The sequence below is a fragment of the Haemaphysalis longicornis genome, unplaced genomic scaffold (assembly GCF_048455015.1).
Source record: "Haemaphysalis longicornis isolate Haplotype H1 unplaced genomic scaffold, Haemaphysalis longicornis Haplotype H1 scaffold_1, whole genome shotgun sequence".
NCBI lineage: Eukaryota > Metazoa > Arthropoda > Arachnida > Ixodida > Ixodidae > Haemaphysalis > Haemaphysalis longicornis.
Genome location: NW_027526203.1, coordinates 371,197,676 through 371,214,687, shown reverse-complemented (window position 1 = coordinate 371,214,687; position 17,012 = coordinate 371,197,676). Strand labels below are relative to the sequence as shown.

At 42.4% G+C, this 17,012-nt stretch overlaps 1 protein-coding gene across 1 annotated transcript in view; it reads left to right on the top strand.

Annotated features, from left to right (window-relative positions):
- The first annotated feature begins 1,066 nt into the window (after nucleotides 1–1,066).
- Nucleotides 1,067–17,012, top strand: part of Pig-n (Phosphatidylinositol glycan anchor biosynthesis class N) — a 35,459-nt gene continuing 19,513 nt past the window's right edge. The window contains exons 1-14 of the mRNA XM_077686326.1: nucleotides 1,067–1,538; nucleotides 2,446–2,666; nucleotides 8,037–8,143; nucleotides 8,275–8,399; nucleotides 8,479–8,609; nucleotides 10,484–10,600; nucleotides 11,436–11,536; nucleotides 11,632–11,780; nucleotides 11,879–11,957; nucleotides 12,041–12,120; nucleotides 12,637–12,827; nucleotides 13,693–13,765; nucleotides 15,621–15,723; nucleotides 15,817–15,900. Of these exons, the coding sequence (XP_077542452.1) occupies nucleotides 1,309–1,538; nucleotides 2,446–2,666; nucleotides 8,037–8,143; nucleotides 8,275–8,399; nucleotides 8,479–8,609; nucleotides 10,484–10,600; nucleotides 11,436–11,536; nucleotides 11,632–11,780; nucleotides 11,879–11,957; nucleotides 12,041–12,120; nucleotides 12,637–12,827; nucleotides 13,693–13,765; nucleotides 15,621–15,723; nucleotides 15,817–15,900 (1,791 nt within the window). The 5' untranslated portion in view covers nucleotides 1,067–1,308. The remainder of the gene's footprint in view (nucleotides 1,539–2,445; nucleotides 2,667–8,036; nucleotides 8,144–8,274; nucleotides 8,400–8,478; nucleotides 8,610–10,483; nucleotides 10,601–11,435; nucleotides 11,537–11,631; nucleotides 11,781–11,878; nucleotides 11,958–12,040; nucleotides 12,121–12,636; nucleotides 12,828–13,692; nucleotides 13,766–15,620; nucleotides 15,724–15,816; nucleotides 15,901–17,012) is intronic.

The following is a 17,012-nucleotide window of genomic DNA, read 5'->3' as shown; positions in this document are numbered from 1 at the left end:
CTTAGTGCGTAGCATTAGACTGTTGAGTCTTCATAAGAGCATCTCAAACGTACTTTAGGGAAGCCTACGCATTTTGAATACTTATCGAGGAGCTCTGAGCACTGAACCTCGCAAGTAAGCTAGAAAGGACGAGTTACAGACGATCTTCTGACCGATGCTCTAAAGAAAGTTGTTCTCTCTCTCCTCTCGGGCCGCAAACCTGTGCGGGATACAGCTTGAAATTATTCAGAGTTGCCAGAAGCTGGCAAAATAAGGGAATTACTGGAAATACGCTTTTTAGTTCCTTAAAACATCAAAGCAGGCGATCCCGAGAACAGGCGCTGCTGCTCCTCACAAGCGGAGTGTAGCAGACGCCAGCGGCGCGAGTCCCTAAGCTGACGTCAGAGCCAGAGGGCGCCACTCAAACATCTCACCGCCCAAAGTTACTCAATATAGACAGTTGCGAAACTCCGCTTCAGAATCCGGGCGGCGCTAGCCCCCCCACTCCGCGGAAGCTGAGGGGCAAGTCGACGCGCGCGGCACCTAGGAGATAAAAACGGAACTTCGCTAAACTATTATTATTCAAAATTCTTCTGTAAAATAAAGATTGATTTTTAAATTAAAACACAATAATTACGTAAAATTTACTTGTGTTTGTGCGGCTTTTCTTTTTATGACTTACTGCAGCAGCCGCAAGCACTTGAGTACTGCTTCAACGTCCTGCCGACAGACGACAGGTTAGTCAACTTGCCCCGTGCTTGCCCCGGCGCAGGGGGGCAACCGAAGACCGGCTTTCGATACATGGGGCCTATGGGGAGTTTCGCAACTGTCTATATCCAGTAACTCTGCTCACCGCCAATGGGGCAAAACAACTCTATGGGCAAAACGAAACACAAAATACTAAGAAATTAGTGGCACTGGTTTCACGGAAATTATTGCCTTTCATATAATTTCAAACGAATATTTTACAAATAAAATATATGTTACAGACGTTCTTCGGGTTATAAAAGTTTATTTCTATTTCAAAGCCGCAGGTTTAGCGGCCTAGCCATTAAAGTGCCGTAGCCAATTTCAGCCTGGAGCCGAGCGAAGCCAGCGTGGAAGCTTTCGTTGCTTTCGGTCCTTCACAAAGCGTGGTAACATATCGATCGCAAGCAAGGGACGTTAGACGAAAAACTAACGTACATTCTGAGTGCCATTTATGAGCTAATCTGATGAGTTCGAATATTGTAGACTAGAAGAGGCTAATATGGCTGTGCTTTGTACGGAGCGTTGGGACTTTCGGGGAAACTCACTTGCCAACTGAAGTGCACTCACGGCGTATGGGAGATGCTGCTCTCAGTCTTCGCAGGTGTCATAGGTTTAGCGGTGCATGTAGTATTTTTATTCTCGATATTCGACATCTACTTTAAGTCGCCCATCATCCATGGACTGCCCGCATACGAAGTGCCACTGCCTTCGCCAGCTTCCAGGCTGGTGCTCATCGTCGCTGACGGTCTTCGTGCCGACAAAGTCTTCGAGCTTCAGAAAAATGGAACTTCTAGAGCACCGTACCTAAGGTAAGGCTGACAGTGTACTTGTGGAGGGGGCGTGCAGGCTGATGTTTGGTGATAACGGTTTGTACACATGTGGGTTGTCTGCCCTGTGAGAATAAAGCTGCGAGTCGTGTGATCATCCGGTTTCCTCTTGTCTCACTGGGGCTCTTCGATTTACAGTTCCGGACTCGCCACGGATAGCCGCGAGTAGTCTGAGGATTTCCCACGTGTATAGAAGTGTATGTGCAAAACCAATGCCAGATTGCTTCTCGGGGAGCCCGAGACGGATAATCAAAAAGCCCGACTGTTTACGAAGATCGTGAACGCACTAGCTAGCCATCAGGTCTAATTACATCAATTTGCGGAAGTTGACGTCTTCCAGGAAAATGAGCTTGACGCATAGTTTGCAGCTATGGCTCCGTTTGAGAGGGAAAAAAAAGTCCCAGTTGTTGCTTTGCAACTGATTACTTGCTTTACATAAACTGCTGGATTTAGATGAGCGGCGGTTCTAATAAATTACAAATCCCAGGCATCTTGCATTGTTCACACCTTATTATTGGCCATCTAGCATCGGTGAACATGCCTCCTTTGAGGGGCCAATGGGGTAATTTTTGCATATGCATGTAGGATAATTGTGATATTAATAAACACATTTGTTTGCTGCCCATGCCTACTTGTTATCAGATATTGACTGCGCCTGTGGTGAAAAATGCTTGGGGCTTAGTTGTCTTGGATTTATCCATGAGCGCTTCGGTGTTGTTATAGGAACCTTCGCTTACGTAATAGTAGGTTTCCTGGCTTTTCCTCCCCGCAAAAATGTTTCCCTTACTTTCTTCCCTTTGTTTTGTTTTTGCCGCATAAGCATGTGCAGATGATCTGCCGACCTTATGGCAGAACCGGTTATCTGATGTTCCTTTCTTTTTCTTTGCAGGTCAATCATCACTGAAAGAGGTAGCTGGGGAGTGTCGCACACTCGTGTTCCGACAGAGTCACGGCCTGGTCATGTTGCCCTCATAGCAGGTTTTTATGAAGACGTCAGTGCAGTCACCAAAGGATGGAAGCATAATCCAGTGGAGTTTGATTCCGTGTTCAACAGGAGTCAGCATGTTTGGGCATGGGGGGCAGCGGACATGGTAAATCTTTTTACAAAAGGTGGGTGCAATTAGAAGTATATTGTTTGTTTCATTAGCTGCAAAGAGCTATAACCTCTCTGCAGTATGGTACCGTAACCTGCTTGTGAATTACATGCGTGTGCCCATAATGAGGTGGTGTGAATCAAGGGATTTGATTAGCCTCATAAGTAGTTTGTAACTTTAATTTGTTGTAATAAAAGCTGTTGACATTGCTATTTTCCATTGACCTCGTGGCAGGACATCAGCCTGTCTGAATGGTGTTTGAGTTAATTAAAAGGACCCGGAAAAAGATTTGGGGTGAACTACACAATAGAGCCACAAATGAAAGTGCACCATGTTTTCTAGTGCATCCGGCTTATGCTATGTGGTAGCATTTAAATTTTGCACATTTTCTCTCACTTGAGGGCAGCACACGCATTTTCACACGTCCACAGCTTGGTTCATCAGAATTGGTAATGCAATGTGCCAGCCACCTTAATCTATTCTCCATGCTTGGCAAATTAGTGTTACACGGTTTAATAGTGGTTCAGCACCATTTTACACGTATGAGAGGCACTAGAAGGCTGATGCAGTGTGCCACCGTGTTATTTATGTAAACACAGCTTCAAATGAATTCTGAAGTCTTGTATACATGCATGTTTTCAAATTTTATATCTCTCAGATAAGTAGCCGCTAGAACAATGAAGAGAACCTATAACCAGGTTGTGTGTTGCAACAGCAGACCTTAGCTGCTCTAACATGGCCACAGATTAATGATGTTAAGTCTGAGTTTCAGCCTCAGTAGTTGTAAAATTTTGATTCTTTTCTTTCAACTGCACCGCTTGTTTCTCCTCAAGACAGTTTACACGAGCATCTGTAATGCTAGTTCACCTTAAATAAAGGAGTATGCATATACAAACGATTTATTCGTCAAGAAATGAAATGTGCATAGCTGTAATTCAAGTACTAACTGACCTCGTACAATTACTGCTGTGCACATATTCTTAGTTTTGTTTTGCTCTTGATTTTTGTAACCTGGCATGTCCAGGTTTTCCAGTGGTGCAGTGAAAAATGAAATGTAAAGCTGTAGTCAGTCTGCCATCCCACATAGCCAGAGCTCAACAATGTACATGCACTACGCACATGCATACACACACAAATAATGGTAAAATTTTTCTCTCTTACTTCTGCGATGTCTGCTCAGATTTGATCGTACAGTGGACTCCCATCCAATTGACAATTGCTGTGAATTGTAACTGTTGAACAAACCCCCACGCTGTCTTGCTTTGCACAAAGCATTAGCCTAAAAGTGTTCACCAGTACCTGGATCACTGGTGGAAGCTGTAACTTGCATATTAACGAACCAATTCTCATGCGTTCTGCCATGAATTTCTCCACCTTGTCAAAGGGGAGGAAATCGTGCAAGCAAGGTTTCGCCCTGCGCGCTATGTTTCTTGCACACGTAGGTTTTCACTGGTGAGCATAAGGAGCTTGTTTGTTTGCACATGTGTTTGTGACTTTTAAAAATCAATTACAGAAGTAAAACATTTTTTCTATACATTTGTTCCTCCATGTCAAAGCACACGAGGTAACGCTACACTACAGAAAAATTGGTTCAATAACAGGCGAAACTACCGCTTCTGAAAATTTATTAGTGAAAACACATTGTGATTACAGCAGCATTTTCTAAGGGTGTGCAAATATTCGGAAATAGTTGGCTTCAAGCCGTATGGTCTATTAAAAAATTTTGAATAAAGTTTCGAAATACTTTGAAGTTAGAAAGCGCAAAGGGACAGTTTCAATCAATGCAGATACATGAAATGGGACCTTGTTGAAAACTAGAAATGCCTCGATAAGACGCATGCAAAATGTATGCTTTGCAACAACTCAGAACTAGTTTGGCCTCGGGTGTACAGCACTTTGAGTGCTTACGATCGACCGCCGCGAACATGCGCCAACGTTCTCCGTTACTGGTGGCGCGCTTTCCTGCACTGCACCGGTGACATGTGGTTAAAAGGTGAGAGGGAGGCACTTTTTGGGCAGCGCCTCTTATCTCCTTGGAATTGGGCCATCCGCCCTTGTGCTTTTCTTTCACATTGTGATACAGTGGCCCCACTTCATTTAGCTGCTCTGGTCAGCCCTCTAGATAAGAAAGCCCGGATGCGTACATACATAGTCCCAGGTTTTCTAATCAACAGATGTCCAAAGCATATTTTTTTCTTTTGAAGACAATGGTCTTTCTTGGGATATCTTTACCTGCAATGTTTTTTTTATACAGAAAATTGGAGAGACATAATCTTGTCTAGCTTTGTGCATCTCGAAACCATGATAAAGCTTAACAAAGGAGCACTATCGAGCGAACGAACCAACCCAACTGCTGCATGTGCTGCATGCCTGCAGGTTTGTTATCGCACACTAGAGTCAATTTTGGTCTCAATTCTTTTCATATGTTTACATCAGGCATAAAATGTTTTGCGAGGAAAATATTCTTGTGCATGCAGGCTCATGCGTGTTTTGAAAGTGAAATTAATTCTTTGTTAGTGCAGGGAAAGGGCCCCACAAGCAGAGAAATGCAAAAGCGGGTACAATACCACTAGGCAATGAGGGCATGCCTGAGAGGGTTCATAAATCAGGATAATTTTTCATGCCTTGCATTCCTCATACAGTTTTTTTCCTAGAGCTGACAGGAAAGTTCATGACACTGCCATTTACATTTATTTTTCATAAGAGAATTGTATTAACCATTTAGCTTGTCAAAATGTATAGTTCTACGCTAAATTGAAGGGAAGTCACTGACCAAAACAAAAAGTAAAAGACTGGTTCTGAAATGCCTTTTATCTGACTTGTTCAGTGTATGCATCTCATTTTCCTTTTACCACAATCCCTATCTGGACGAATTTTTGTCGAGTGCTTGGCCATGATGAGATTTAGTTTTATGATTATTTAATATTAGGTTTCACAACCTTGGATACCAAATCTCGACTGGTGTGAATTTTTTTAATCGCACCATATTCTACGAATAAATTGCCTTGTTTTACTTGTTATTTTGCTTTGCTGAAAGGTACTTTTGGGAGCCTCTGTTGGCCATTGTTCTCATGAGAAGTGAGTTGGGAAGAAACTAGAGTACCCTGAAAAGTGGCTATAACTGAGTTGATTATTAACAATGAAGTATAATGGTTAAAAAAACCACAAATTTTCCACTGTAGTTTGTGCTGCTTTTATGGAGTCCTCATGTAATAAGGGTGTATAGGGGAGTTATTTTTGAAGTCAACATTTATACCATTGGAACGACTTATAGCACTATTAAAATGCCAACGAAATGTAATTGTTATGTCCAATAATTGTTATAATCAGGCTGGGCAAAAAATATAGAAAAAGAGGGTGGAAATTTCTAAAGCACTTAGTGGTTCCTACTAGTGTCACTAGATAAGGTATCAGAGTACCGCCACTGAGGCACGCAAGTCAACAACGGTGGCCATTTTGGTGTTTATCAGTGTTGGGAGATTGCCTCTTGTACGGTCTCGTAGCTAACTTCGACCGAGGCATTTGTTAACAACACTACCGATGATGCTGCAAAGCAGCATCTTTGAACACACTTCTGCTGCTGAAATGCTGCTACACGCGTTATCTTCGATTCGTATTCGGAACGTCAGTCGTGGGCAGCCGCAGAGCAGGGAGGACAGCTTACCGTAAAATACCGAGCAAGCGCCCCCCCAAAACTTGTGGATAATTGGTTTAGAGATAGGGAGGGGGCCCTTATTGGGATCGGGCCCCAAATTCAAGATGGCGGCACAAATGGCGGCGATCACAAGAAAGGCACTGTAGCCTTCATTATGAAAAATGTTTATTTATGAGTCATGAGACTTCTAGGCAATGCTAAAAACGTAAATTTTCACATTCACTTCAATCAATGTTAAATCCGCAAAACGATTCTTCAGAATTTGATCCCAAAATAAGGTTCAGGCCCTCGGTCTGCAGCTCGTCAGGGTCCTCGGGGACAATGAAGTTTTGTTGCAGCAAAACTTCGTAGTTCTTATCCCACTCACGTATCCTTTTACCGTCCTATTTCAACACGCGAGAAGTGAGGTGCACGTTTCTGCCATTTTTCCGATGCCAGTCCACTACTTCGAGCTTCCTTTTTACCGTGTACGAATGCATAGTGAACAAGGCATCCGCTCCCGAAAAAATGCCGGCGATGACTGGTAACGCGTTCTCTTAGCAGACGACTTGGATTGTATAGGATTCGGCATCGGCTTTGAACACTGTGGCATCCAAAAGCCTGAAAAAAAAAGCACTTTCGGAATGGCGGGAAGTGGGAGGGGGCTCTTGCTTGGTCGTGTACAGAAATTCTAAATTCCGGGAAAATGCTTAAGGGGCGCTTGGATGGGTGGAGGCGCTTGATCGGTATTTTACGGTAGTCTACCAAAGTTGGCTGACTAAAACGCAGAGACAGCAAAATGGCGGAGCCCATGAATTGTTGCAGTGTTAAAAGATGTCACATGATGCGAACTGACCAATGATCATGGTGGCGGCACAAAACAATAGGAGAAAAGAGTGTCGATACTCTGAAACCTTATCTAATGACACTAGTTCTTACCTAGCATTCAAGAAAGCCGAAAAGTAACTATGGCAGTGCCTAAGCATGGCACAAGCCCATTGACTGAGCACAGTGCACAAGTAAGGCCAATTCTATCCAGATAAGATTAGGAATCCACATCACCTCATCGACATTGTTCTCTCGTATAACGATTGGCAGGTTTAATTTCACTTTGGTGACTTTTTCTAAACCTCGCTGAATAAACAAGAGACAAAAGTAGGATTCATCGGGGTGTAATGACATATCATGATAGTCGAGAAATTCGGAGACGAAGAATAGGCTAGGGCATTGCAAGACAGGCATGGCTGTAGGAACGGAGAGAGGGCTTCAACTTGCTGTGGGCACAGACTGGTGATGGTAATTATGGTGGTGCCTGTGGAGATGGAACACGTTTACTCTTCATGAGTGGTGAAACAACGAAAGGTACACGACAAATATTGAATACAGAGCAGTGTGGCTTCTTTTGTGTTTGAAAACTTGTTTTGCATGTAAAGCGCTCGCTGCAGTGCAGAACATCTTTCACACTTGCTTACGAATGCTGCAGTTAAAGTTGGCTCGTACTGTCATGTAAAGTTGTTGGAACCAATATTAAAAATGTTCAAAGAAGTTTAGTTCATCACTAGAATGCAGTGAATTGGTGGTACCGGGGCTGTTGGTCATTTTATCTGATCCTCAGTTGCCGTAACCGGTATTGTTGTGCCAGTGGATTATACTGTGTAACCGACCGCTCTCGGTGCAGTCGCTTAAATGCGTCATCGGCAGTCTTGTGCCCGGTACCAGCTCAGAAGTGGCACTGCTTTTCTTGTGCACTAGGGGACCACGAAAGGCACATCCATGCGGACACTTATGATACCAATGAAATTGACTTTGCTGATCAGGATGCCTCAAGACTAGACCTATGGGTCTTTGGAAAGCTTCAGGTAAAAATGTTTCTTTAATGCAAGATTTCAGGTTCAGCACAACTGTGTGTAGCAGTTTAGGAGCTGTTTTCCTTGCTTGGGTGATTGGAGATTTTTTATGCCTTTGCTGCGCCTGTGTTGATTGCTTCCAGGAGTTCTTTCACAGTGCGGCAGACAATCAAACACTGAACCAACTGCTCAGAAAGAACAAAGTGGTCTTCTTTTTGCACCTTCTTGGCTTGGACACCATAGGGCACGGCTATAACCCTGACTCCATGTAAGCACATCTCTCAGTGCTGGGCTGCTGGCCTGTCAACGTTGCGGCAGGTGGCTGCAGCAGTCATGTCTCTTTCTAGGGAATACTACGAAAACATTGCACTGGTTGACCGAAACCTAAAGCACTTGGTCAAGCTCATAGAAGAATTTTATCAGGAGGATGGCAAGACGGCTTACATTTTTACATCTGATCATGGAATGACAGACTGGGGTACGTGTTTCATGTTTGTTTCCTTTGGCCATCAGTATCCTCTCCTTTAAGCAAAGCTTGCTGCGTTCTAACGGTGCTAGAAGCAAAGACCGGACTGCACTAAAACCCGCTTAAAGGCCAACTGCACTGACATTTCACCTAGGATAGATTTATTTTGAATGTGCAGTACATAACCCCAAATCAGCTGAAGCATGACTGGGAGCTTCGTGAAATGCCTTGTTAATCAGTTGGAGGCGTTTAAAATAGCTTCGTAGCGGGCAGTGCTGCACCTGCTATTGCACCAACAGTCATGAAGCACTCTGGCCGGCTTGGTGCTTGATCTGCCAGACCATTGAACAACTGGTTGAGCCCAACTGGGTGCGCTTCTCCACGGGGCTGCTGCGCACACGTGAAGAGGTTGTGTGCAGGCTTGCTTCTGAGCTGCTGGCGCACAGCTTGCCCTCCATGTGCAGTGTAGATCAATCAATGGCTGCGTTTAACGCACCGGAGCTACACCAGGGCTATGAGGCACGCTGTAGTGGAGGACTGTAGATTAATTTTGACCACCTGGGGATCTTTAAAGTGTGCCGAAATCTTGACACATGGGCATTTCCACTTTTCGCCAGCTGCAATGTCATTTCAACCTGGCCATAATGGCCGCACTGTGCTCAGTTCCGGTCTCAATATCTCACATTTTTTCTGGTCACTTGCAGTGTGCACACACAAATTTCGGCTGCCCTATTTTGTATCTTGCAGTCATTTTAGGCAGACTATACAGTAATAGGGTTTCAAGAGGTCGTAGGTCACAATTTTCGCTGCAGTTGGGCTTTAAGCCAGGCCTGGCTGGAATGCCGAGAGATTAAGCATGGGCTAGAGAGGCATCGCTAGAGAAGCATAGGCTAGAGAAGAGATTAAGCATGGGCTAGAGAGAGTAGTTGGGCTTTCAGCCAAGCCTGGCTGGAATGCCGAGAGATTAAGCATGGGCTAGAGAAGCATAGAGAAGCATAGGCTAGAGAAGAGAATAAGCATGGGCTAGAGAGAGTATGGTTGTATGAAAACTGTAAAATGTTATCTGTGCATGAATGAAAAACAATAAAATATATTTTACGGCAGTTCGTGTTACAACAAAAATTATCTAAGTAGTGTTCGTTTTGCATTGCCTTGTGGCATTGCCTTTTTCAAATATGTGCAGCACGGCAACATTATGTTAGGAACTTGCATTTTCTGTTTTTTTTAGTAAACTGCTTGCTCATTCGGGCTCAAATTTTGCATGAAGCCAGCATTTTATGGCCCGATTCTAATATCAAGGTTGGCAACCAGACATACTAATTATTTCTAAATTGAATAGAAACAATGTTTGCACAAGGGAGGACCCCATCCACAATGGTCAGTGCATATACGTAGTGGTATAGTGGCGCCACCTGTCTCTGCCAAAACAAAATGCTGCACCTTCAACAAAGCGGTGTCGACTGTTTTGTTCTTGTAAGGAGAACTAGCACCACCTATCCACTGGGTGCATTTATGAGTGACTGCATGCAGGGCTTTCATAGGTGAACAGTGTTTCTAATTGGTTTTGAAATAACTAGTGTCAGTAAGTTTTAGTGGCTCTTAAAATAACTAAGTGGTTGTGTTCCCCTATTGTGATTGATTGGGAACATGGGGCAAGTCAGGTGAAATTTGCACAGAGTGGCAGGGAACCTTTGCGCCGACTGGTTGTAAGGAAGGCTGTCGCACTTCTTTCCATATCAGTTTGGGTTGGGGAGAGTAAAGGTGAGCACCATCCTTAGTAAATTGCATACATTTCTTGGGTTCGAAAATGAGGAACTGTGGGATTGCTTTTCTGGGGGTGTCGTGGCGTGTGCTTCTCATGATGTAAAAAATATATCTCCTTCCAGGAAATCATGGAGCAGGGAACCCATCGGAGACGGAGACACCTCTTATTGCTTGGGGAGCAGGAATTGCGCCGCCTCGATTGTCAGGAAGGGACGGCTACTATGACGGCTACTCGGAAGGTGTGTGTTTAAACAAAGTTTTGCAATTTACCTTGTTTTTTTTTGTCTAGGCACCTATTGCATAATAAAAATATCATACCGTTTGAGAAATGGGGACTGAAAAAAGGTGGTTTCAGATCTTTCCTTTGTTGCTGGGAGTCTCTATGAAAATCGTGGTCGCCAGCACCAAGCAACAAAGCAGCACCCTGCCATTGACTTCCCGCAGAAGATATGTCTTGCATAGGCTGTTTTGTTGAATCATTCTCCTTTTGAGTGGTTGTCAAGCAATTTAATGGGTGTGACGAGTAAAATTTACCAATAGCAGCAAATTGTCATTTGTGATGTACATCAGCCAAAAAATACCAATGCTAAAGTTACAAAATATTGGGAGTATTTGAAGTAGATTGGGAAACGTTACAGAAGCCTTTGGAAGGATTGTATGAGGTCCTCTTAATGTGATTGTCATTTTAGCATCAATTCAAAATGTTCCTTGCTTGTTCACCTTTTATTTTCTGCTAATCAGCCCTTTAACTAGCAAACTGTTTTTTTTTTTTTTCAAGAACAATTTGAAGGACCATGTTTTCTTTCCTGCGGATTTGTTTGGAACCATTCCTTATAAGTGGGAACGAAAAGGCTATTTTTTGGGACATAACGGTTGGTGTGTGCCAGCAGTGACTTGAGGGGCTCTAGTTTTAGGGAGTGAATAAAAGGTTAAATGCAACTTTCACCTTAACATCTGTGTCTTAACTTTTGCGATGCACATCTCTCGTGCATTCTACTTACTTCTACTTCTGATGTACATTAGCGGGACTGCCAGATAAATCAAAACAGTATGTTTGTTTCTTTGCATTTGCAGCGTGGAACCTTTCCTTATACAAAAGAGTGGACATCAATCAAGCTGACCTTGCACCTCTAATGGCTGTTCTCTTGGGTGTGCCGATTCCGGTCAATTCTCTGGTAAGCACCTCCACCCTCCAGAACCCTCTGTAGCCTTGAGCCAGTAATAAAGTGCTGTGGTTTCCTGCCCACTTACTTCTTTTCTGTTTTCGCAGGGCCTTTTGCCTGTTGAATACCTCAACACTGACTGGCACTTCAGGGCAGTCGCCCTTCTTACAAATGCAAGACAGATACTGGCACAATTCAAGCAGCAAAAGCACATAATACAAGAGACAACTTTCTCTCTATTTTTCCGCCAGTTCAGGTGTGTTTCAAAAACGTTTGAGGGTTTTGATATGTCGTTCCTTTCTGTGTGTTTCTTTTTTATATAATGCAGACCTTGTGCTTTCCCTCATCTTCTAGGGAACTGATGCCAAAGCGAGAGCTTGAACTGACCGAAATGATTGAAACATTACTCAAACAGTCAAGGTACAAAGAAGCGGTCAGTATTAAGATCCCATTTTCTGTTTGTTTTCTTCAGTTTATTTTTCCTGTTACATTTTTTGTGTGTATTTGTTCCTGCAGGTGCAAGTTATTGAAAAGTTTATTGAGCTTGCCTTGAGAGGGCTAGTTTACTATCAGAAGTATGACAGAATGACCTTAAGGTAGGTTTTCTTTATTAGTCTGACTTTTATAATAGCATAATAGGGGTCATAGTAGTACATGTGCTGTATGTAATGTCATGGCTGCCTAATGACATTAAGATGTTGCATAGCATTATGTGTGAGGCCCTTGTTATATGCCACTGTTTTAATGCCCTTATGTTCTTTAATTATGTTTTCGTCCATGTTTTAAAGTAAGGTATGTTGTAATTCTACCCACAAAAACGAAATGTGGCTTGAAAACCTCAAGCATCATTAGCTATTAGTAATGTGATATTTGAAACAGTCTACAAAGCTGCATGAGTTAATTTGGCAGACCATCTAAATATCCTATGTATATCTACATGACATCACATGGAATCACTGAATTAAAGTTCTTTTATGAAGTAGCACCTTTCTTGTTGACTTTCTCACCTGTTGCGAATATATATGAGTCTGGGTCTTAATTCATGATAATGCTACTTGGTGTGCGCGTACTAAACTCGGGGCTGCTGTTTTTAATTTTTTTTTCTTTTTCAGCATTGCAGTTGCACTCGGTTTTATTGGCTGGATGGTTTTCATGATACTATTGGTGCTGCGTAACTACACAGGCATCATGTGCAAGTCACTGGAGAGCCAGCCGAGTAAAAGAAATCAAGAGTGGCAAGGAAAAGTGAAGGTTATTTCCACATCTATTTTGGTACTCTTTCTGTCAACCATACTCCTTTATGGTGAGAACACGCTTTATGCTCTACTTGATATTGTTAGAAGAAAAATTATCAAATTTCAACCTGCTTTATTGACATTTCCTAACTTTATAGTCGGGCCCGAGGCAACTCCTTTAAAGCCTAAGGTAGAAATTTTCACACGTCAAAATTTTGTTTTCCTGGTCTTAATTGGGGTATTCTTAGAGGTTTATAAAGACAGGGTCTGTTCACTGCATTTTTGCTGCATTTTGGCATTGGCAGTCAACGGCAGTAAATCTTACTGAGAGCACAGAAGGGCTTGCATTGTAGTTGTGGCTATTTTCAAAGCAGCCTAGCAGTTTTTCAGGTTACAAGTGATGTATACGCACCTACTAAGTGTGAATTATGTTCACACTACATACCCTAAGTGTGCGCTTGGGCCATGAGGCACGCAGTAGTGGAGGGTACAGATTAATTTCATTTGTTTGGGTATCTCTTAATGCACGGCGAAATCTCGCACACTCAGCCACTTTGTTTCTACTTCCATTATAAACACAACTAGCACAGCGGAGATCGAACCCACATTCTCATTTTCAGCAGCATGCCTTAGCCACTGAGCTACCGCAGCAGGTAACTCGGAAGAATAGAATATTCAGAGAAACTTATGATACGCAATTTTGTGTTAATTGGTACTCTTTCTGACTAGAGCATGTTCTGCAAATTCGTGCTTGAATTTGTAATCAAGGATTATGACTGTTTTATTTTTTATTTTTATATAAAATGGTAATTTTGTTCACGTAGGAGCGTTCAGTATTTATCTTCTTGAGCCTTTTGACGAAACAGCTCAGCTAGTGTGAAATGAAACAGCGTTGAGCAAGCAATGCATGCAGCTCTTTTTTTTCTTTTCCAGTGCAAAATGCACCTTTTATGTACTACTTCTATTTCCTCATCCCTATTGTACTGTGGACAATGGTGTTTTATGAGTAAGTACGTGTTTTTCATGCACTCTACTGTTCATGGGACCATTTGTGTTCCTTCTTGTTTTAAAAGTACTTCGGATTTAACATCAGTGATAGCGAGCACCTGTGGATTATGTTAAAGGGGCCATGTGACAAAACGGCCTGGTCAGAACAAGGCCATCAGCTCAAAAGAAAGCAATATTACCCCCCCAAAAAACAACAACAACAAAGAAGAGATGGGTCACAGTATTCGCACAACTTCTTCTCTTGTGGCACCAAGGGCAGCCTGTGCAAATTGGCTGATGTTGGTGAAGGTAATTTGAAATGGAGAGAGTCATGTGCTTGCATATTGAGCAATAGTTAAAATATAAGATAGTGCTTTTTTCTAGCTGTACGACAAATGACTATAAATGTGTAGTATGAAATCTTACATGAAACCAATAAAGATTGGATGACACCATGAGTAAATTGTAGCTTTCATATATGGAATGCCTTCTTTTTTTTGCTCTTGTAACGAGTTTCGGTCATCTTTCGCTGTGCAACGGCTTTGCTTGTTGTAGATGGTCGTTGTCTGTTGTCTTTCCAGGCGGCCATCATATGCCGCAACCATTGCCTCATCCTCTCAAAATCATTGAGCATTTAGCCCGAGTCGTATAAAGGGAAAACAGCACTCATGGTAATGCCATTACACTGGCAGTGCGTCATTTGAGGTTTAAATATATTTAATAGGCTCTTACACTTAATTTAATAGGCCCTTACACTTTTAGGTCTGTTGGAGCAGGCCACTCACCTTTTGACATGGAATCAGCATACTGACGATCCATTTTTAAAGGCTTTCTTTCAAGGTCACACATAATGTAATGGAATCGGGAAAATTTGGAATTCGCTCCTTGAAACAAATTCCTCAGTCATGCCGGCATTACTCCCCTTTGGACGAGCGTAGGCATGAAATCGTCCTACCTTAGTGTTCCATTGTGGTTTCTTGTATAGAACACTGGACTTTGGTTCTGGGTGGTTAACTGGATTTATTAGAACTTAGAGAGGACAGGAGAGAAAGAAAAGTGACCAACAGGGCGCAGACGAAACTCAATGCGTCATCTGCTCAAGGTTCACCGTGCCCCGCCGAAGGGAGGTAAAGAGGAATTCAGCTCGTGGGGCCGCGTGTTGGGGGCTGCTCCTACTGGTGGCTTGGCTGTCGCGATTACACCATGTGTTGGGACCTGCTGTCTATGCACTTGGCTTGACAATGTGGCGCCATCTGTTACTTCCTCATGTAACGCTTGGTATCTACTCAATGAATTGAACACTGGCTTCTAGGCATTTCTCAGTGTGAGATGCATTGCACTGGTGTTTTTAACCTTGTAGCAATATTTGTGTCTTTCATTGTGCAGTCATTTAGAGCATTCACATAGGTAGATAACAAAAATATCTAATCAAGGGGTTCTTATTGGTCAAAATCGAACCTGCTTCAGCCTTGCACATTGCTGACGTGTGAATGTGATTTTTTCATACCTGAGCATACGAAAACTTCTTGGCTCACTGCTGCAGATGGTGTAGCAGAACTGGAACTTTCTGATATGTACTACTTCAGTTGTTGCATTCATCGCAAGTCTATTTGTTGAGTGACTTGTCCATCAGTGGAGGAATACTTCCAGCCTAAAGTCAGTTGTTTGGGTATTTTGTGTGTTTCTGCATTAACTGGCTTCAGTTCTTGTGCAACATACTTGTACTTTTGTGTTGACTTTTTGAAAAATTTTAATTGTTTGAACCTTGATGTCAAATGTTTTTTGTTCTTAATACGGTAAACTCGTTTGTGCAATTTTGTGCAGGTGCAGTGCAACCTCAATAACTGGCAGAATGGCTGTGTGTTGTTTTCCAGGCTTGACGTGTACTATGAAGCCAAAGCATACTTACGGCGGTTTGAAGTGAAAATGTGGTTTGCAGCATTGACACTAGTAGCAATTTTTGCTCTGGAGCTTGTGGTAAGCGTTCATATTGCTGACACTTTTATTTAAGATATAAAGATATCTGAAATGAGCACTAAGTCATACTTGTTCCCACTTTAACAAAAACAGGTCGTCACATTCTTCTACAGAGGTGTCATGTCTCTGGGCCTGTTGCTGATTGGCTGCTGGCCTTTTAGCACATCTTTATCAAAGGTGCGTGTTTCTGGCTTTTTGAATAGCTAGATATGTTTAGGCAACACCAAGAAAATCTCTAGGGGTGTCAGTCTGATGCTTCTCGTCTGCATTATAAACAAATGGAGTCAATTTATGGTTATGGAAGCTAGTATTACAAATTTAGTGTAATCCAAATTATATAGTAAAAATAGTGTTTTGACAGCTTTAGACGTGTTCATTGAATTCAATTAATTGGAAAAACTGGGCATGATGGTGCCCAACAGCAGTGCAAAAAAAATTCAAGGACAGAGACAAGACGACGAGGACCGCACTGAACTTCCAAGTTCAGTGCAGTCCTTGTTGTCTTGTGTCTGTTCTTGTCTTCCTTTTGCGCTGCTTTTTGTATTGTTTACTAAGGAATGCAAAATAGATAAAAATGTGTGAAAGTAGAAGATAGTACAAACATTATGCTAAACTATGTTTCTAGAAGCTTCATACCAAATTAATTTGCACATACTGGTCCAGAAGCTTAAATGGTGAATGCTAAAATAAAGTGGGTAAAAACATAGGGCAGTTGTTTAGTTGTACAAGTGGTTTGAGGGCTGGTTTTTGTACATGCGCGTTTTTTTTTTTTTTTTCTGGTGAAGAAAATGAGCTCACCAAGCAGAATCATGTCATCGAATATTCTTGGGCATTAGCTTGTGTGGGGTGTCGTGTTTCATAGCGAGAACTGTGCAAGGATTTTAACGAGTTACTGCACTCTTGAATGTGATAGGATTCCAAGGCTGCTCCATGTAAACTTGGGTTACATTAACATTGGCATCAGTGGGGGAGCATGGGGAGGTAACGTAATAAAGGATTGCAAGTCAGAAATGCCAAACTGAGAGAATACGACAAACGTACTTAAAATTTACATGTGAACACTGAGAGTGGGACGGGTGGCAAAGTTCTCCTCTCAAACTTATTAAGGTGGGATCACAAGGATCACATACTTAAGGACATGCACTGGTCTTGAGGATTTTCTTCTGATTTAACCTATGCACTTGAAATTTACATATTTTCAGTGTATGTAAACATCCTGAGTACAAACAGTGCAGTCAGCTTTCACTTGCATGGCATAAGTTTAATGTTGCACAACACGTTAAGTCTTT